This window comes from Trachypithecus francoisi, unplaced genomic scaffold (genome assembly GCF_009764315.1).
Source record: "Trachypithecus francoisi isolate TF-2019V2 unplaced genomic scaffold, Tfra_2.0 Lachesis_group4, whole genome shotgun sequence".
NCBI classification, from domain to species: Eukaryota; Metazoa; Chordata; class Mammalia; order Primates; family Cercopithecidae; genus Trachypithecus; species Trachypithecus francoisi.
The window spans coordinates 35,931,490-35,953,358 of record NW_022681469.1 but is presented as its reverse complement, the minus strand read 5'-3'; the positions used below and the strand labels follow the sequence as shown (position 1 = coordinate 35,953,358).

The 21,869-nt window shown below is 36.9% G+C and overlaps 1 protein-coding gene across 2 annotated transcripts in view; it reads right to left on the bottom strand.

Moving 5' to 3' along the window:
* Window positions 1-14,378, bottom strand: part of SLC13A1 (solute carrier family 13 member 1) — a 90,065-nt gene extending 75,687 nt beyond the window's left edge. Inside the window, exon 1 of one of the 2 annotated variants that reach the window (XM_033193256.1) lies at window positions 14,233-14,378. In XM_033193256.1, coding sequence (XP_033049147.1) covers window positions 14,233-14,331 — 99 coding nt within the window. In that variant the 5' untranslated portion in view covers window positions 14,332-14,378. The remainder of the gene's footprint in view (window positions 1-14,232) is intronic. The other variant, XM_033193257.1, reaches the window with a different exon arrangement.
* Between the last annotated feature and the right edge of the window lie 7,491 nt (window positions 14,379-21,869).

The window sequence follows — 21,869 nt, the reverse complement described above, 5'->3', positions numbered from 1 at the left end:
GCACCTTTGCTGAAAATCAGTTGGCTGTAAATGTACAGATTTATTTCTGATTTCTCTATGGTTTAATTGGTCCACATGTCTGTTTTTATACCACTGTCATGCTCTTTTGGTTCCTATAGCTTTGCAGTATATTTTGAAGTCAGGTAGTGTGATGCCCCTCAGCTTTGTTCTTTTTGTTCAAGATTGCTTTAACTATTTGGGGTCTTTTGTTTCAATACAAATTTTAGGATTGTTTGAGTGCTCTTTAATGGGCAGGGTAGCCATCTGCTCCAATTTTCTCAGGACAGTGTTGTTGTAAAGTTTCCTTTCTCATTAGTATTTCCTTTTATTTTCAAAATTGTCCCTCTTTGGCTGATAAATTAAACAAGCATCCTATTGGGTTCATCCCAGGAATGCTTCCTTCCTACATTTCCTTTTCTCTATTGTGTGATTTTTTTCTTGGTCATGCTTGGGGTTGTGAAAGAATGCAGGAAAGCATTCTTTCCCTTTAAAGTCCTTAGGCATTAAATAGCAGAAGGTCAATTCAAACATAATACCAAGTATTTTCTTTAAAAACTATCCTATTAAAGTATATAGGGTTATTTGTTCACTTTAAAATCAAAGATCTGTGAATAATCTTGCTAAGAAGAAGAAAAGTACAAGAGATAGAAAAAAGAACAACCATTTTCTTCTTTTCTGTTATTCACATCTATTCACACACTCACACAAAGAATATGAGGGTGAGTCATTTTTGGTGGACAAGTTCTTCTGATGAAGAAGAAAACTACTTAGAAGTTGTGGAACTGTGTTGCAACTAAAAAGAGATCCTAGATATTTGATTTTAGGACCGGCTTTGAGGCAGAAAATAAAGTAGCTTCATTTCGTCACTAGAAATTCATAGAGTGACCCATTATTTCAAGCTATATTATCTTTGTCTCTTGTAAATTTCTTCCAAATTTTGTCTCTTTCCTCTTTCTCTTCACCTTCTTAACAGACCTCCTACTCCTAAGAAACAAAACCACCACAAATTGTGTACCACCATCACCCACAATCATTACCACTACTACCTCCTCAAGAGAACAACGGTCAAACAGCAATGAAAGAAGACCAGTTGTCAATTAAGAGTATGAGTTAATCCTTCCTCCCCCACAACCTACCCCCAACTCTGCTGGAAGTTACTGATACATCTGATATCTTTATTAAAACTTACTCTGCAACCATAACAAGTAAACATTTTAATCACATTTTGTTCTGAAGTATTTTAGTATTATCAATTCTTAAACTGAATGATAGCAACAAAGATAATGTGTACTTTTATCTTGTTTATTTATCATGAAGGACGTGACTATAATGATTTACAGTTATGACTACCACTGACCTTACAATTTTTTTAAAAAAATCATGATTCCTTCTCAAAATAAAGAGAAAAGAGGGAAAAAAAAAGTCAGAGGACTTCCTCAAAAATACTACTTTTCTGCTTAAAAATCTCTGTACTTCTTATCACTTCCAACAGTTAACATCAGGAAGTTCAGCAAACAAGCCACACCTAGCCAGACAGTGGCAGTTGTGTAGAAACCAGGTGGAATTCCATTAGATCATATGAAATGTCATGTCACATAATGCTGGATACCTGCTCTGTGTGTATACACTGCACCTCTTTGGCTCCTTTATAGCAGCTCCATCTTTCCTAGTATAAGATTTCCTCACACTACCAGAGACATGAAGTTATTATAGTATGGACAGTTCCTGATCCCTTACATTAAAAAATATATGTATTAGAAGTTTTTTGGCATGTATTCTTTAAAAGCATTTTCAAAATTATAAAATATTTAGAACATAGTAAAAATATACAACAAACGTATTTGTACAGCTTATCATATTTAACGAATGTTGACACTTTGCCACATTTGCTTAAATTATTTTTAAACAAATAAAACATTCCATATTCAGTTAAAGACTGATGTTAAAGTTGAAGACCACTCCCTCATTTCCTTCTCCTCCACCATTCCCAAAGTTAACCACTGTCTAGAATGTGGTTTGTATCCTTTCCATTTATGTTTTTGTGATTATACTACATGCAGACATTTATACATTAATAACACATGGTTTTAAAATTAAATAAGGTTTACTCTGTATGTCACTTTGCAACTTGCTTTTTTCACTCAATATTTTATGTACTTCAAATACATTCATGTTGATACATGTAGATCTATTGTTACTTCTTCTTAAACAGATATAGTCTTCCTTTTTATGAATATTTTACCATTTATTTTTCTGTTTTTCTGTTGATGTTTGTTTGGATTTTTCCCCAATTTTTTACTATTTTAAGGCTATGGACATCTTTGTACCTATCTCCACATGCATGTCTATGGAAAATAGATTGTCTTAGCTAGTGGAGAAAACTAGCATCAGAACTTCAAATGGGAAGGACTCCATTTGAACTTTACTAGATATTGCCCATTTGCTATCTAACATGGTTAGGCTTTGCATCCCCACATGAATCTCATCTTGAATTGTAATCTCCATAATACACACGTGTCAAGGGAGAAACCAGGTGGAGGTAATTGAATCATGGGCATAGTTTCCCCCATGCTGTCCTCAGAATAGTGAGTGAGTTCTCATGAGATCTGATGGTTTTATAAAGGGCCCTTCCCCTTTAATTTGGCACTTCTCCTTCCTGTTGCCTTGTGAAGAAGGTGCCTCACTTCCCCTTCCACCATTATTGTAAGTTTCCTGAGGCCTCCCAGCCATGCTGAGTCAATTAAACCTCATTCCTTTATAAATTACCCAGTTCTTTATAGCAGTATAAAAATGAACTAAGAAGCTATCCGAGATGGTCATACTAGTTTATATTAACACCAACAATGTTCAGAAGTTCCATTTCACCATCCTTGGTATATTGGATTAATTTACTCATTTGACAATCTGATGGTATGAAAAGTTCTTCTTATTTAATTTGCATGTTCTTGAATACCAGTGAAGTATTTTCACAGTTATTGAACATAATTGTTTCTCTTCTGCAAATTCTATATTTATAGTTCTTTTTCACTTTTCTGTTGGGTTATTTATTTCTTTTATCTCATGAATTTGTGAAGTTATTTTTAGATTCTTAATATTATTCTCTATAAACTATATATTTGTAAACATTTTTTCTTAATCTCTGGCTTGTCTATGAAATTTGCTTTATTGTATTTTTAATTGACAGGAGGATTTTAATTTTAATGCAGTGATTTTTAAACTCTTTTCTGTTGTTTCATGTTTTTACCATATATTATAAGAAAATCTTTCTATATTATATATTTCCATATTTTTTCTAAGATTAAATTCTTTTCAAGTGTAGAGCTTTAATTTTTTTGTATAGGAATCTAACACATTTTTTTCTCAAAATGAATAGCCAAAGTGCCATGCTTTTTAAATTGAATGAGCTCATCTTTTGCCTAGTAATTCATGTTGCTACATATTTTCTATGCTGAAGTTCTCAAATGCAGACACACAAGCTTCTGGTCTCATTATTTTGTCCTCTCCCTCTCCCACTGCTGCCTTCTAAAAATCAGTTCTTGCAGAATTACGCTGTTTTAACATTTCTAACTTTTCAATAAGGTTTACAATCTGTATGACAACTCCTTCATCTTATATGTTTTTCAAATTGCCTTAAAAGTGTTAGATTTTCACTCTTTCTTTTGAATTTTAAAATTACTATCTCAAGTTGTAAAAATTTTGTTCAAATTTTCATTCAAATTACACAGAATCTATGGAGTAAGACATAGCTTCAAGTATTTTTATCTATGAACTTCTCTATTCTTTCAGGTGTCTATTAAATTTCTTCTATAATACTTTGTAGATTTCTCCAGAAAAGTCTGTTATATATTTATTAGATGTTTTCATTATTGTTGAAATGAAAAATTTATCTAATTATTATCCTTTTTTTTTTTTTTTTTTTTTTTTTTTTTTGAGACGGAGTCTTGCTCTGCCGCCCAGGCTGGAGTGCAGTGGCCGGCTCTCAGCTCACTGCAAGCTCCGCCTCCCGGGTTCACGCCATTCTCCTGTCTCAGCCTCCCGAGTAGCTGGGACTACAGGCGCCCGCCTCGTCGCCCGGCTAGTTTTTTGTATTTTTTAGTAGAGACGGGGTTTCACCGTATTAGCCAGGATGGTCTCGATCTCCTGACCTCGTGATCCGCCCGTCTCGGCCTCCCAAAGTGCTGGGATTACAGGCTTGAGCCACCGCGCCCGGCCAATTTGGAGATTTTTTTTCTTCTCGATTTGGAAGCTTTAAAAAAAATCACATTATTTTTAATCTGAAATCTCATTCATGATGTGCCTAAATATAGACTAATATCTAATTAAGTTGTTTGTACTTACAAATGTATTTGAGAGCTCATCTTTTTAAAAAAAATCTGGAGAATTCAGTAATTATTACTTTGAATATGACTTCTTTTCTAGTCTTTCATTTTCAGTAATGTCTTTTATATATACGTTGGGGCTCTGAAATCATTCTCCAAATGATTCTCTCACTTAAAAATATCCTTTTATATTCTATCTGATATTTTTGGTAAATTCCTAATATTCTTTCTGAGTTCACTGAATATATCTTCAAGGATACCCAGTTTAAAGTTTATTTCATCTTGTAGTATACTATAAGAGAGATACCTTGATTATAAGATTAATGATAGCCATAAGGCTTATTCAGGCATCTTGCTGATAACTACATGTCACTTACCAGTATGTTACATAGTATGGTTGACACTAAGTGTCGCTTAGCGATGTGATGCAACCTAGCTTGGGGATTTCCAACCTTGGCCTGGGAATTTCCAGGAGACAAGGCTACCTCGGATGCAACTTTCATAAACAAAAAAGGCTTACTCTTTCAAGAATTGTTTAAACTCCCTTTATGAAAGAAATGTCTGGTAACTCACCTGGGCTGAATACAAGCCTAAGTAAAGGGGAAGTGTCCTTTAAATTCTGAGACTGGTCACTGGATGGAGGCCCTCCTGGTCAGTCAGTCATCTGACTGCATCTGGCCCATGCCACTGGCCCGCTCTTCATCTTCATCTTGGAAAAGTCAGAATAAGTTGTTGAGCATTAGAATAAGCTGTCTAAGACTCATATTTGACATTAACCAAATGAAAAAGGAGAAGCTGTTGAGAATAAGCTGTTGAGCATTAGAGTGTCTAAGACTCATCTTTGACATGAATCAAATGAAAAAGGAGAAGTTGCCCCTGGGGAAGCTGGTTAACTAGGACCACCCAGGTGCCTCAAACATGACACATCTATTGAGGGTTTTGTTTGTTTTTTAAATCTCAGTGTCAAAATTCCAGGATATCTAACTAGATTTATTTTATACTCTCCTGTTCTTGCTTTATATTTTGAAAAATAATTTGTTTCTCTTTTTTTGGGGTTTTTCCTTTTCTAACTTGTTGATTTCCGTATTATTTTCATTTCTTCTGAGCAGATTTTGTCAGTCTTTCTCTAGTGTCTTATTGTATTTTGAAATTTTATTTACAAATTTATTCTGAGTGGTAGCTTTATTCTTGTGTTTTCTTTTTCTGCACTCGTTGTTTCTCATCTAGCACTTTTACAGTTTCTTCCAGTCAGTTCCTAGTTCCTGGTTCATATGTGTCTTATCTTGACACCCTAGAGTTCTTTTCTTGCCAGCATAGCATGGATGCAGTCATCTAGCTGTTTTGGTAGTATGGATGATGTCTTGGCTGGGAAGCTGGGCAGTGTTTGCTTCCTGTGAGCCACCACAGCCAGCGGTCAATCCAGCTCTTTCTGTCTTTCACAGGCTTGAGAAAACCATTTTCCAGCCCTTAGTTTCTGGCATTTAACCGGGCTCTGGCCCCTGAATGGCATGGGAGTGCTTTCAACCACGGGTTTCCACCTTCATGCCACTTGTTTGCTCTTCCTTCTCATCCTGATCTACAGAGATCTTTATTTGCTTTGTGTTTCCAATGGAGAAAGAGCTTGGGAAGAGAGGATCCTAATTGTCTAAAACCTCTTCTAGACTGTTGATCATAGACTTTATATATAGAAAAACTTATTTAAGATGTGAAAATATTTGCTAAGTAGACAGATAAATCTGTTCTCTGACTTATGACTACAGTATGGGCAAGTAATACTCATGAATGCTTATCATGTGTCAGATACAACACTTGGCACTCCACGTGACATTTTATTTAACCCCCGCCAGGATTCTTTAGGGTACATAGTGTAATTCCATGCTGAACTAAGGTTCAATGATCACATTGCTAGCGTGTGGTAGAGTTGAGACTTGTCCACATGTAAACTCTATTATAGTATATATTTTTAAAATTTACTACCCTGTTCCCAACATTTAAAGCAGTACTTGGCATACAGTATATGGTCAGTAATATTTCTGAGTGAGTAAGGTTCTTCTTTCTGTTCTTTCTAATATTGTTTGTATTTATATATCTTATAAAACACTAAATCTGTATCTTAGGCATAAAGTTCCTTAGCATAGAAACTTCTTTCTCTTTGACTTGTTCCCTTTTCTCTGTTCTCCCCTCCTTTCCTGGAACTGGATATTTTGCCTCCTGCCCCAGTGGGTGAATGTGTTTACAGTTTTCCTGCAGCCATCATCTCTCTTGCCAACAAATAGCATTGGAACTAAAATGTCTACCTGCATAGGTGAATTCCTCTATTACAGACATTCCCACTTACCCAGCCCCCAGTTAACAATATCATAGTCATATCTTGTCTTAACCACCTCAAGTGCACAGCTAGGGTATTTGCTGAAGGGGTGAAAAAGGCAAAGAAAGCTATGACTAGGCAATTTAGATAATGACTTTTTCCTCCTCACAAAGTTCTGACTGTCAAGTTATCTTAGAAAATGTGGCTGATTATATTTAAAAATCACCATGGTTCTCTTTTAAATTATAGCCCCACATGGAATTAGAATATAAGTTGGCTTTAAAATATAGTTTTTTCATCTCTTCTGCTTCTTTAAATGACATACTGACTGATATTAGGGAGTAATTTGGCTGATGAATTAGTATGTATGTAGGTACGATCTCTTCTCAGCACAGCGTGAGAAAAGCAGAGCCAATCACAGACCTCAATCACTGCAATTGATTTTCTAAAGAGAACACAAAGCAATTAAAAAAGGAGAAAAATCATGCATTCTAAATCTCCGTGCTACAAGAAAAACACCATTATATTTGACAGAGCCTGTGAAGGGCTTTGTATGGTTCTTGGTATTCCTACCCCTGCTGCAGCAGTGATAAAAAGACTCAATTTATATTAATTGCAAAGTTTAAAGTGCTTCAAAATATCTTCATTTTGGAAGATGGAGAGTAAAAATAAGCTCAACTACAAAGTCAAGGAGGAATAACTAGCTTTCTTTTCTTTTCTTTTTGTTTGTTTGTTTTTAGCCAAAATGGATAGCAGAGAAAACCAATTGATGGCCCGCTATACCAGTTATTGGGAAATTTTTAGTTCCTCCTTTCCACTCAACCTCCACACCTAACCAGCACCTGAGATGCATTATTTTCATACTCTTTACACAGTGGAACTGGAAAAAGATACAGAAATAATCACTTCTCCAACCTGACTATACATTTGGATATGATCAAAATGCAATTCATGAACTACCTGCTCCAGAATCACCTGGGGAGTTTGTTCAACGTGCAGCATCCTACACATCACATTAAGAGTTTGTGACTTTACACAAGTATCTCAGGTGAATCTGGGGAAACTTATCCAGAGACAACATTTGGAACTTTTTAAAAAGAGTCTTGCTCATTTTATAAATAAGAAAATGAGCCAAGGGTAGCATGTCTGAGTCACTTGGGGAATGTTTCAGAATATGCTATGTTAATCAGGACAGGATAAGCTATACTGTGGCAAAAGTTCCAAAATCTCAGCAGTCTAAAACAACCAATTATTTCTTACTCATACTATTTGTCCATCATGGGTATAGGTTACTACGTGATCCAGGCTGAGAGAGGCATCACCTCAACATGTGCTTTCGTGATTGCAAATGCATGAACAATGATGTAAGGCAATCTGAGCACAGCTTTTAAAGATCTGATATAAATATCATTAAATAAGCAATGACATCATGGGCTTGGAAGTCAGACACATTTGTATTTAAATCCTCTTGCTCCTTTGTGGACTGTGTGACTTTGAGCACATTTCTTGACCTCTCCAAGTTTCTGTTCTTCTGTAAAATGGGGATGGTATTGACTATTTCTAATTGTCGCTATGAGGCTCACAGTGGGCATCCACATTTATTATTGTTACCAAACAAGGTATAAAACATATTATGGGAGGAAGAAATAGCTTTGTGGAAGGGACAGTCTCTGGTTACACCTACATTCTTCTTGTTCTGTCCTTGCATCATTATTTTCACTCTATTGAAGTTCCTTCCTTTCATCAACCTCTTTCTCCTGCATTCTCTCTTTCCTACCAGGTCCAAAGCCTTACATCCTTCTGCCATGCAAGATCATCCATTCACTCAACACAGTTATTAACTATCTACTATGTGACAGGCACTGGGTTTGGTGCTGGAGGAGACAGAAATTTAAACACTATACTCCATGTTCCTGAGGTATTTACAGTCTGGAAGGAGAGACAAAGATAAAGCAAAATGGAAGACACACTGTAATGGGGGCCAATGTATCCATGATGCAATGAGAGCATCGAGGATGATCTTCCATTTACATCACAGCCTGAGCCTTCCTTCCCAGGAAGGACAAGGCAGGAGGAGAGGGCATTCTAGGAGGAGGATATAGCATATGTGAAGGCAGAGAGACAAGAATAATCACAGGCATTCTAGAAACTGCAAATAGTGAAGTATTGTTAAAGAGGAAAATGCAAATGTGGGAGATAGATATTGGGGGCTGTGCGGTGGAGGTTTTTAGGACAAATAAATGAAAAGTCATAAATATCCATCAGCATACCAATCTTTTGTTTAGGTATTTTTCCATTATAGGCAAAAGGGAACCATTGAAGAATTTTGATTTTTCACAATAGGACTGAGTTGGCATTTAAAAAATAGTACTCTGGCCAGAGACTGTAGGAGAACGTGTGTAAAACACAAATGGTCTATGGAATAAAGAGATAAAGACAGCTTCAAGGAAAGCAGTACCAACAGGAAAGGAAAGAGAGAAGATGAGATTGAGAGGGGAGATTTAGGAGGATTTAGATTAAGGAGATGCAACACCGTATTAGTGATGGGGGCTTGTGGATATTTGAAGTGTCTGAGATGACACACAGCTTTCAAGCTTGTGAATGGAGTGAAGGGTAGTGGCGTTCTCTGACATAAAGAAAACAGAAGGAGCAGCAGGTTGTGGGGAAGTGGGACTGCATGTGGTTAGGGGAACAGAGGGGCTGGAGGATGATGAATCCTTAGTGGTTTATCCACTTTTTAATTACACCTTCATAACACAAATGATTTCTTTAAATTATTTGGCATGTGTTTACATACAACCTTCTTTTGCCATTAATGTTTGTCATACTATACAATGACTTTCCAGCAATTCTGCAAGCTACTTAAAGACAAAAACATTTTAAACTTCTGCTTATATCACACAGTTCATCTGGCACAACACTTTGGGCTGGGAAAGTTCTTGTAAAATATTTGTGAAATAAAAATATATTATCAAAATTGGATTTTCTGATTTTGTTGAGCTACTACATTGCTATTAGCATGATTTCTATTTTTTTCTTGTTCTCAATCATTTCTTCACTCTTTGGTGTCCAAAATATTCACTTACTTGGACTTTATAGAATTTTCTTTTTTATCTTAAATCCCTACAATATTTTTTTGTTGTTGTTGTTGAGAGGGAGTCTCACTCTGTTGCCCGGGCTGGAGTGCAGTGGCCAGATCTCAGCTCACTGCAAGCTCCGCCTCCCGAGTTTACACCATTCTCCTGCCTCAGCTTCCCGAGTAGCTGGGACTACAGGCGCCCGCCACCTCGCCCGGCTAGTTTTTTGTATTTTTTTTAGTAGAGACGGGGTTTCACAGTGTTAGCCAGGATGGTCTCGATCTCCTGACCTCGTGATCCGCCCGTCTCGGCCTCCCAAAGTGCTGGGATTACAGGCTTGAGCCACCACGCCCGGCCTATTTATTATTATTTCTATTCTCACTTTGAAAGTCATGATGCTTCAAGTGAATATATTGTGACTTTCAAAGTTTGAATATAAAATATTTTCTAGAGAAATCCAAAATATTTTCTGAAGAAAGAATTAAAATTTGATATTGTTTTTACAACCCATCAACTAAGAAATGCTGCTCAGTACGTGTGTGGTTGTTTCCTTGTCTACTGATCTTAAAAAGGGGTCCTGATTAATGAGTAAACTAGATGGAGTAGGTGTACCTGGAAGAATTGCACTCTACAAATATGATATATTGTTGTTTGATTTTTCTCTCTTCTAACAAACCTGGTCTTCTTTTTGTTTCATGAATAAAAATACAAAGAAAATCCAATAACTGGAAAAATAAGTAAGGAAATAGTATTGACTGCTGAAAAGAGTAAAAATTAACGAAATAGTCAAAAAAGAACAAAGTTCCACAGAGAATATTACTGAAATTATGCCAGGTATACTAGACCAGTTTTACCAAGATTTTAATATTTAAAGAAATTTCTCTCCAAAATGAGAAAAACTCAGTGTGATTATTTCATTCAAATAAAAAGCAATTACACTCCAGACTTGTTTACTGATCATTAACTACTAATTGGGTAAGGACTGAGATTACCATTATGTTTAGGAGACAAAAAGAATTTCTGATGCTCAGTGTAAATCAATAAGAAAATGGAATTTCATTAGCAAAGTGAGATTCACACCAATGTACTAGGAATATATTTATTATGACCATGGAAGCTATAAAGGCACAGATACTAAGTTGTGATTAACATCATTGGCTCTAGAGTCAGACAGAAGTTGGTTGGAAAAATCTACGTAACCAGATTTTTGCAAACTGCTTACCTGTTTTTGTCTCTATTTCTAATTTGGACCCAAGTATGGAGAAAAGGGGCACTATATCCTGACAAGCTGATTGACCAGCTTAAATAACTGGGGCTCTGGGACACCCAGCAAGTGACATCCTTTATAGCTTCAGTTCTCATAAACCTGTCTTCAGTGGTTAGAATCACTGCAACTTTCTACCTTAATGACATTGTGTACCATGATGTCAATTGAGGAAATAGTTAAAACATAACTCATCCATTTGGCCTGTCTAAAGCATTTTCATGAACATCAATGCCTGTATTGTTGATAAATGATTAACAAGCCATGAGAGAGTAAATCTTCAAAAAATATACAAAAGACTAAAACAAAATCACTTTTAAAGCATGAATTCTGAGTTCTGACAGAACCCAAGCTCAAATTTACTTTCTGGAGCATGTAGGTGGCCTTTGGTGAGTTACATGTCTCTGAGCATCAATTCCCTCAAATGTAAAATGAGAAGCACATTTGTACTTGTTTATTGGTTTGTGATGGAGGTTACATTAGATAATTTGGGGAAAGTAGTTGGCAGAATGCCTGAAATAGACTCTGCAAATCAGTCTATTCTCCTTCCCTGTTAATAATACATTGAAAAACCAGTTAGGGTCTTTCTTCATTTGTGACACTGTTTTGACTTTAGATGGAATTAAGACAGAAGTTAAGGCCAGTCTCTTGAACAACTCAATAACCAGTAGGAAAATGAAGGAGAGAAATTAGTCAATAATTCATTGTTTGTTGGCTCTATATCCTGTAGATTTATTGTGGTTTTGAAAGAGAAGCTTGGATTTTTGTTTCTGTTGAATGTTTTAGTTAATCTAATATTGTGTCTTTAGAAGCATAGGCTTCTCCAGTTTGGTAACCTAAAAGTTAACAGTAAATTGGCTTGCATTTATGTTAAAGTAAATGTCTGCTTAAATTTTATACCTTCCAAAGGCCTACATTCTTTACCAAAAAAATTTCCTTTCATTGTAAGCAACAGTTAAAATAATAGTCTTTCAGTTTAATTAGCAGTTTATTGAATGACTAAATATATGTTTAAAGTGGCCAACAAATAAAATCATGTTATTGTACTAGGAATAAATCCTCCATTACCATTAATTGAGTTTTAACAAATGAGTTGATTAGGAGGAAAGGAAAGAGGAACCTAGCTCACCAGATGCAACTTGGTGCCAGACACCTGGTTCCTGCATGGACCTAATGTTCTTTCGTCATAGCACCTTGGAAAAAATAACCAGTGGCTGCATTTCTTAAAAATAACATACTTCCCAGTTAATGAATCATGTACTGAAATGATTGCTTTTGATTTATTTACTTATTTTGTTTTTCAAAGAGTTTATATTCATTTCTCTGAAAATTATAGTGGATAATGAAATTGTCATGCATTTATACGTCAAAAGATCAGCACAGATGATACATAGTCATGACCTAAATTTGTCTTGACTAGTTTAATTTCCTACTTTCTCTGTCATAAGTAAGAACCTATGCTGAGACTAACTCAAAAATATTAAAATACAGCAGAGCTCCAGGTATGAACCAGGATATGGTCATGACAGGATTCAGCCAAATCTAGAGGACTCATGGGACCAGGAGAGTTGCAAAGTGAAAATCATAATGTCATAAGTCCTTGGCAGGGAAGTGGGGTGAGAATTCAGAATAGAGCCCTATTTCTGTGCTGGAATTTGTCATCTGACGGGACTGCCAGAGATTCATATAGGAGACCTCACAAGTAGCCGGGGGTGGGAGTAGCAAGGTGGGAAGGAAAGGGTTAGTCACACAGAATTTGAAAAACAAAACCAACAAAGCCAAAAACAGCTGACTAGGTCTTTTAGTTATTATTATTATTTACAAATTCTGTACGAATTTGAGGGCTTAGAAGAACTTTGGACCAAAAGGGGTGGGGAGTTTTTCCCTTCCTACCTTGTAGCTCTGTGAGACCTCAGCACAAGGAGAGACCCAGCCAAGAATGCTGCAGCTGGAAGATTGCACCTGGTGGGAGACAATCCACAGATGCCGCAGCAGGGGCCAGTCCCTTCTCCAGCTTTGCAGGTAAAGGAGGCCTTGACAGTGTCCAAAAGGACTTTATTAGCTCACATGAATTCCCTTCAGAGGTTGCAAGATCACTGGCAAAGATTTCTAACCGAGGCTGGAGGGACCACCATATTATAGTTAATATGATTCTATTATAACCCAGACTGGTGTAACCTTGATGAGTACTTGTTAGAGGAGAGCATCAGCAGAGTTCTTTCCCACTAAGAGGAGGGACTGTGTATAATGGAGTGCTGGGAATTGCTCCACCTGTGGAGTCAACACACCCAGGGAGACTGGTGCTGCACACTTACTGTGTGTCAGGCACTGCTCCAAGTGTTGGATGAGCGTTTCTTCATTTCATTCTCACAACAAGCCTGCTTCTGTCCCCATCGTTCATATGAGAAAACAGAAGCACAGAGACATTAAGTAGCATGCCCAGGTGACACAGTTTGTAAGTGGTAAATCTGGGACCTGAAGCAGAGAATTTGGCTCCAAAGCCTGTCCTCTTACTACCAAGTGACATTTGTGCCTGGCACTGAGAAAGTGCTTGTTAAATGTTTGCTGATTCAAATCATTTTCCCAAAAAATTAAACATGTTTGAGCTTATTGTTCTGGACTTAATACCCTGACTACTCTTAAAAAGCAAACAGAAAAATGCTTACAAATACACCACAATGAAATAAAACCTGAAATTATCAGAACATGGTACAATGCTTTATTAGATTTTCTGATTGACCAAGGGAAATTACTCTATGCTTTCAATGTCTTCTTTTCCCACAAGGAAACTAAATTTCCAGGAAGTTCTGTGACCAACCCACAGAGCTGACAAGTAAATTAGTCTGTGCTGGACCTAGGATTTCCCTTGTTCTTCCACCTCTGTCCCCAGCAATTGCTTTGCTGCCTATTCTCAGGGGAAGGGATTGCACTAGCTCTGCATGCTCCCTGGAGAATGACAACTTGAACTGCAAAATCTCAAAGGTTGTGCTTCTTTTGTTCTTCCTCTCATCTAGTTGATAGGCAGAGAACAATTCTGGTTGAATACGCTATTTAATTATGTTTAATCATACTAAGAATCAACCAATGTTAATTATTAAAAAGGGAGAAAATGGACGAAACATCATGTACAACCATCCTGACTTTAGGCATGAAGTGTCAACACTCATTCAGCTCTGAGCCAGGCAGTTAAACAGCAAACAGTTTTAATAAAGGACAATTAAATAAGTCAGGAAATCCACCAGTCTGTTCTCCAGTTTCACTCACCTTGGTGTGGAGGACGATGGGCAGAGGCAGTAAAACCAACACAGTGAGAACCACGAGGAGAAATCGGCGATAAACCATAATGTAACTGAAGAATTTCATTGTCCTGAGCAGGTGTCTTCAATAGTGTCCTCCTCCAAATAAAGCAGATGTTAAATAACCAACTTGGGTTAATATTCTTCCAGCCCATCACCTTCACTCACTGCCCTAGACCGACCAATACAAGTTAAAATTAAATCTGATTTTTTACTGTTTTACTATCACAATTAACACGAAGAGATAAACCCAAGAGTTTTCATGAGAAATCAAAGACCATTTGCTCCTCTGGTTTTTCAAGGAAACCCTGCTTTCTTTGATCACATTCACTGAAATATGGACTGGACAAGCCTAGGAGAAGGCAAAACCATGAAGCTGGTCATTTGTTCACAATAAGGCGCCTCCACCCCTTTTGATGTCCTCTGACTTCCAGACTCCCTAACTGGAGTAGTTACCACATTGTCATGGTGCCGTGAGTGAGTCTCCACAGGCAGCCTCCATGGCCCTTTCTAAGGAAGTATGTTTTTAGTGTATACATTGAAATAACGACTAATTTGGAATTTCAGTATATGGTAGTGAAAGGGAAACTTTTTTTAGAGATGGATTTTTAAGGGACTTCTTGGACAATGTATTGCAAAGGCCTTCTACAAAATTTATAGCAAATGTCCCTTTTGTTTAGAAGCGAAGTTCTGTGTATTTCTTGGACCCTATTGTCTCTTTCGATAGGAAACAAAAATAAAGTGTTTTATATAAACCCTCTATTTTAAGACCTTTGAAGGCTTGACTTGATACTGTTGTGCTGATACAGACTACATAATTATCAGAGAATCTGTATAGAGATGAGTGATTAGGGACATTCAAGTGGTGTGTGTGTGTGTGTGTGTGTGTGTGTGTGGTGTCTGCACATGAGCACGTGGGAAGATGGAGACTCTTCCAACAGTAATATGGAGGATGTATTTTGAAAATCCTCAGGGATAAGGACCATGGTTTGTTTCACATTGTGTTGTAAATTCATGGTCCAGTAAACCTCAAGTTAGCAACTACTACTTAACTTTAGATATAAACGAAACACATTCCCAGCCCTACTAGAATTTATAGTCAATTTCTCTTGACGTAGATAGCCTTACTCTTATGTAATCTATAGTTAGCTTTTAGGTCTTATTTCTAATTTCATACTAATATAACTCTGCATTCTCTTTCCATCAAGAAAAACAATTCTCTCACCAGTAGTCACCATATTAATGTAAATGAGAAAGCATTTTTTACTGTAAAAAATTTAAATTTCTAAACATCTATTATGGATAATTATTCAGGAAAATCAGAATAGTAAACAGAAAAAAAAGTTTCCAAACCAGAAAGTCTTATTATATCTTGAATTTCTTAGATGAAAGGATAATTACAAATGATATTAGTAATAAATGGTGAGTGATAATAGGTAACAATAGTATATAGTGTTAAAATTAATTTATGAACTGATTTACTCAAACCGGTTGTAGTACTTATTTTTTTCCATTAACACCCTGTACAGTTCTATAGTTCATTGCATGCTTTTTTTTAAACTACTTTTTGAAGAAACCATTTTTGCTCTCAGATTTCCTTCAGCTACCTGGTGAGATGATTTGAGTCTCGCTTTTTCATTTTAGAGGATTTTACTTTGTGAGATGACACCGAAAAACGAAAAGGCATTTGTGTGACATTTAAAGGAAATGAGAGCCTATGTATAGGGAACTGGAACCAGACAGAGGCTAAGGGAAAAGCACTTGACATTTGTCAGTCCCTCCTTTCTGTACCCTTTCTCTCTTCAGGTCCTCATTTCTCACCAGAGGAAGGCTCCAGGACCCTGTTCTTATGGTCTGGGCTCCAGCCAGCTGAATCTTCTATGGGTATTCATTATTACAAAATGGCCTCACCTTCTCCTTACCTTCAGCCAACCTCTTATTCCTCAGTGGTTTTCTCTTCACTGTCACTGAGAGAAAAAATCTAATAAAATAATTTGCACTAAACATGAATGACTGATGTGAGCTGAAGGTCTCTGCAAGAGTCACTGGGGAATGAAACTCTAAGGGAGACTTCGGGGTCCCTTGGATACATATCTTAAGGTACCCTTCAAATCACATCACGCTTTAACTAGTTCCATGCCTAGAACAAATTAGTCACAGTTGTGAAATTTCACCTCTTCTTTGTACAGAAAATCATAAATCTTACATCATAATTGTGTTATGTTTTATCTAAACTGAATCATACCATTACATAATCATGAATCAGTTCATTTAAAACATGATTTTTACAAAAACATGTTTTTCTCCCAACATTCATTTGTTCTTAAGCTTCGACTAGCCCTTTATTAAAAAACATGTTTACCAAAAAAATCACAAATATTGTTCATTCATTCATTGTTATAGTTACATCCTATGTCCCAGAGAGTTTACATTTAGTACCTCATTTAATCTTCAAAACTTGATACAAGTTATATATATGTATTGTTATTATTATTTATATTTTATAGATTTGAAAACTAACATTCAAAGAGGTAAAGTAAAATATCCCAGGCACTAAATGGTAAAACCATTCATTTGAATCCAGTTCTTTCTGGCACCTAAGGCAATGCTTCTTGTACTACGTTTGAGGTCTACCATCATGAATAATCATTTGGCATTTAGCACTAAATCTTCAAGTCTAGAATTTGTATGGAGATACCTGGTTTGGTTAGTTTAGGGACTATGGTTCTGGGGTTTGCCATTGAGCCTTCTGGATGGTCGTAAATTGTGAAACTCAGGTTCAAGCACAGAGGAAATGAAGGGTTTCTTATTGGTAGTAAAGAATTTAGATTGTCCAAGATGCTTGAGTTGTCTAACCAACTGAGGGGAGTGGAAACTAGTTTTTATCCAGTTGTCTCATGTGCTTCTCTCAGGTCTACCTTCTGGTTATCTCTTTCTTAGGCTTATGTTTATAATGTTAACTCCCAAATTTGTGTTCTTCAAGCCTTTCCTTCTTCCAAGAATATGGTTTTCATCTCTGTTTTAAATGCTACCCATTGTTGAAGTTTGACCTTGTAGATTCATCTCAAAACCATCCTAACAATCCCAGTCCTTGCCCAAATCCCCGATCCTTGACTTTCCATACACACACCCAGGGTGGTCCTTGAGCCAACTGTATTCAAATAATATCAGGTGCTTGACAAAAATGCAGATTCTCTGCGCTTTTGGATCTAAATGTGACTTTGAAACCTTCATGTTTTGTTGGCACCCTGTGTAATTTTTAATGCACAGTAAAGTTTGAAAATCATGGATAATATCTGTAAGACACATTGTGGCCTATGAGTAGACTGATGTTATTTGCTATTTTAATAATGCATGTAAATCTTACATCTTCTGTCAGATTTTTAATTATTTGACTACAAGGAAGTACAGACTACTTCCTTTGCATCACTTATATCCCTAGTAAAGTGTTGGGTACAAGTAAATACTCAAAGAATACTTTCTCTAAACTTACCTATGAGTATAGATACATGGAAACCAATTAGCTTCCTTGTTTATATAGTATGCTTTACTCAAGCAGTTTGTCAGTAGAGTATGTAGGTTTGCAATGAGATATGGCTTTTCAATGGAAAATATTTGCCCCCTTGCAAATATACCCATACATATAAAGACTTAGATGAAAAAGTATACATACTCAGTATACATTTTTACTATGCTGGTGAAAACAGCCAGGTGCATTTGTATATAAAAAGACAGTGCATTTGCTTCAATTATGTGTTTCTATTTTCACTCTTAGGGTTTTTAGAGTTCAAAGTGCATGCCAGGTTTATTCAATTGCTATTGTTGAGATCATTGGTCAAAAAAATGTAAGCCAGATTTTCTCCCAACATTCATTTGTTCTTCAGCTTTGACTAGCCCTTAATGCAAAAACTCACTCACAGTGTACCCTTAATTATATACTCTGGTTACCTTCATAAATTGCATAACTTACAAGCACTGTGCTGTGAAGGGTATACTCTGAGTATATGAGCTGAATCCTCAAACATTTTAGATACTGTTAAAACTAAGATGATCTTTTTTCCTGAGTAGCATCCTGTAGTCATTTACATTAGCACTTTTTAGAGTTTCATTTCTTTTTCTGCTCACCTCTCTATTCCGTAAGATGATGAGTCTTCTTGATAAAAGAAAAACATGTAGATTATGTATATAGTAAAATTTCCAGGCTGATGTCAATTGACTGTATCAGTTTTTACTTTCATTTCCTAATATAAAGGATAAAATAATTAGCTGGGGTAGAATAATCTACCCTAGAGACTGTATATTTATACACAAGTCCCTAAAAACTTAAATTAACATCATTTATTATTAACCAAAATTTCAATAATTATTCTTCCAGTGTAATGAAATAAATGACTGACTGAATAGATGAAGATTGAACTGTGTCCTACAAGGTGAAGACCTGAATGCTCATGAGATGAAAAGGAAAGCAAATTCCTAAACAGGAAGACCTCCTTCTAGCAATAACAGCACCTGCCAGAATATGTCAGCTCTGACGCCAAGACACCACTGACCACAACCTCCATCAGGGTGGGGAGGAATAATTTTCTCTTGGCCAAGCCTTACCACATTTTAATCTTGGGTTCTCTGGGAGGTGAAAGAGGAAAATTCAGGGAGCTGAGAACGTAGAGAAGGGAAGAGAAAGGACATTTCAGGACACTTAATATACTCTTAGAAAAGGGAAGTTGAGGCCGGGCGCGGTGGCTCAAGCCTGTAATCCTAGCACTTTGGGAGGCCAAGACGGACGGATCACGAGGTCAGGAGATCGAGACCATCCTGGCTAACACGGTGAAACCCCGTCTCTACTAAAAATACAAAAACTAGCCGGGCGAGGTGGCGGGCGCCTGTAGTCCCAGCTACTTGGGAGGCTGAGGCAGGAGAATGGCATAAACCCGGGAGGCGGAGTTTGCAGTGAGCTGAGATCCGGCCACTGCACTCCAGCCTGGGCGACAGAGTGAGACTCCGCCTCAAAAAAAAAAAAGAAAAGAAAACGGAAGTTGAGTAAAACTACTCTCAAATGTCTAGAACACTGTTTGCTCCACTCCTCTTCCTGCTTGTGTCCCCCTCCCCTGCACAGCCACCTGGTGTCACAGTCATGTCTTGACACAGGCAACTGTATTGTAATCCTTGTGAAAATGTTTAACGTATTCAGAGATGAATCCAGGACCCCTGGATATGGCATTTATTACGTCAGCACTTGGGTGATGACTGCTGTGATTCTAGGACTCTTAGAAATGGAAATCCATAGAAATGGATCATGGAGAAATACCCTATAATCCCAGCTGATCCAAGTGTCCACTCCTCCTGTCAAGTCAGAAGGCTTCCATGGAACTCAGACTAGCCAGCAGAAACTGCTTTTGAGTATAGCTAGAAAAAAACAAGTTTAAAGAAATTAATGAAAGAAATGTTTTCCCCTGGTCATCTCCGTTCTGCTACAAATTCACTGTTGCTTATGGCCAAATGTGTTCATTTTTCTCTTTCAGAAAAAAAAAAAAAAACCCTGATATTTCTCCTGCCATTTTCACCACCAAAAATATTGCCTCTTTGGAACATCTCCCGTCCCTGATAACAATGAAGAGATAAAGTGTTAACATAATTCTTATGGTGAACTTATTTTAAGTGTAATAAATGACATTGACATAATCCAGCTTCCTGTCAGGCTGACCCATCTTTGGACATTTTTTTTACCTAAGCATAGACTAGCTGACAACATGTTATTTTTTTTTTTTTTTTTTGAGATGGAGTCTCGCTCTGTCACCCAAGCTGGAGTGCACTGGCCAGATCTCAGCTCACTGCAAGCTCCGCCTCCCGGTTTCACGCCATTCTCCTGCCTCAGCCTCCTGAGTAGCTGGGACTACAAGCGCCCGCCACCTCGCCCGGCTAGTATTTTGTATTTTTTAGTAGAGACGGGGTTTCACCATGTTAGCCAGGATGGTCTCGATCTCCTGACCTTGTGATCCGCCCGCCTCGGCCCCCCAAAGTGCTGGGATTACAGGCTTGAGCCACCCGACAACATGTTATTAACATGAATATAGGAAGTTAGCCAGGCTGCCCTCTCACAGTAATTTTCTGTTGGCATAGCTACAGCATTCACTGTTCTTCACCACTTGTCTTCTTTTATTGTATGTAGTTGGTGGCTTTTGGTTCAAACTGGTTGCTTATGAAGAAAATTCAGTATTTAAAGAAAATGTTTGCCTTACAACCTCACGAAGAAACACACCAACATTTATTCTGACGAGTCCTTTATACTTACATTTTTATCCATTTTCCTTATCATTGATTCTAAAAGATACATTTTTTCAGAACAATATTTTCTTCTCAACTTTTATCATTGTACATTAAACCACATTAATTGGCAGATAGGCCATGAGGACAGAGCTTGATTTATACTGTTGTCCCAGATAAACAAATGATAGTAGTGAGTAGTTTGATCTCCAGGAGGTTTTAAAAGAAATGAGGTTAATAAAATGGACCCAAATACAGATTTTTCTAGTGAGTGAATTGATATGAATAAAATACTGTGCCTCCACAAGGGAAAGACAGCCTATTCGCAGCAAATAACTCCAAATGACTTAGTAGAGCATAAGACAAATGCAATTGGAGGCAATTAATTGTGAATGCTCTGTTATTTTGCATAACAATCTCCATTTTCATAGTCCCTAAAATAATTACAAGTTCTCATGGCAAGAGTCTTGGCCTCGTGTGACTTTCTGAAAACCGCAGTAACTTTGGTTTGGAAAATTGATCTAGGCCTCCATGTAATATCCATGTCAAAGAGCCCATTTTTTCTCAATACCTTTACTGATGGATGACTCATTTCTCCTCATTTCATATTTAAATACCTCCTTTCCTCTCTGTTAGACTTACTTTCCATCTGCCATTGAGACAAAATGTGTCTTCTTGTAGCTTCATCTACTGTTTTAATTCTGCTTCTTGGGACCATGAGAGGGAGAACTTGAACTTCTCTTCCATGTGTCTTTATATACTTGAAGTCCTCTCATTTCCGTTTGCTTCAACTATTCCTCGTGTCTCAAATTTTAAATCTCTTCACTATCCTGAGCACTCATCTCTCTGACTCTGGCTGAATTCCTGAGTTGAATGTTCTATTTCAGATTCTGTTTGGCAGCAAAAAGCAGGAGTAGACTGACACCTCCTTGGTTCTGGACATAATTCTCATAGCAATGCAGGCAAAATTGCATGAGTTTTTTTACATTGCAGAAACATATTGAGCTTATCATCCAATAAACATTCAAAAATATTTTTTATGTATTAAAGCTAAGTAATCTCTACATTGTCATAATGATAAATATGGCACATTTTTCTTGTTTTCATCTTGTTAGGTTTGTACATATGCTTTGAATTGCCATGACTTATTTATCACATGTATGCTATGCACATATTTAGTAATAGTGTCCTCTACATTTTAATCTAAAATCATTGATATTATACTCAACAGATTCCCTTCTTCAAGTATGTTCTTTCAAGTTGAAATTCTTTTACTAGAAAGCTTTTGGGTACTACTATTAACTTGTGTGAACCCAGAAAAGTCTGATACAGGTCTCAGTTAAT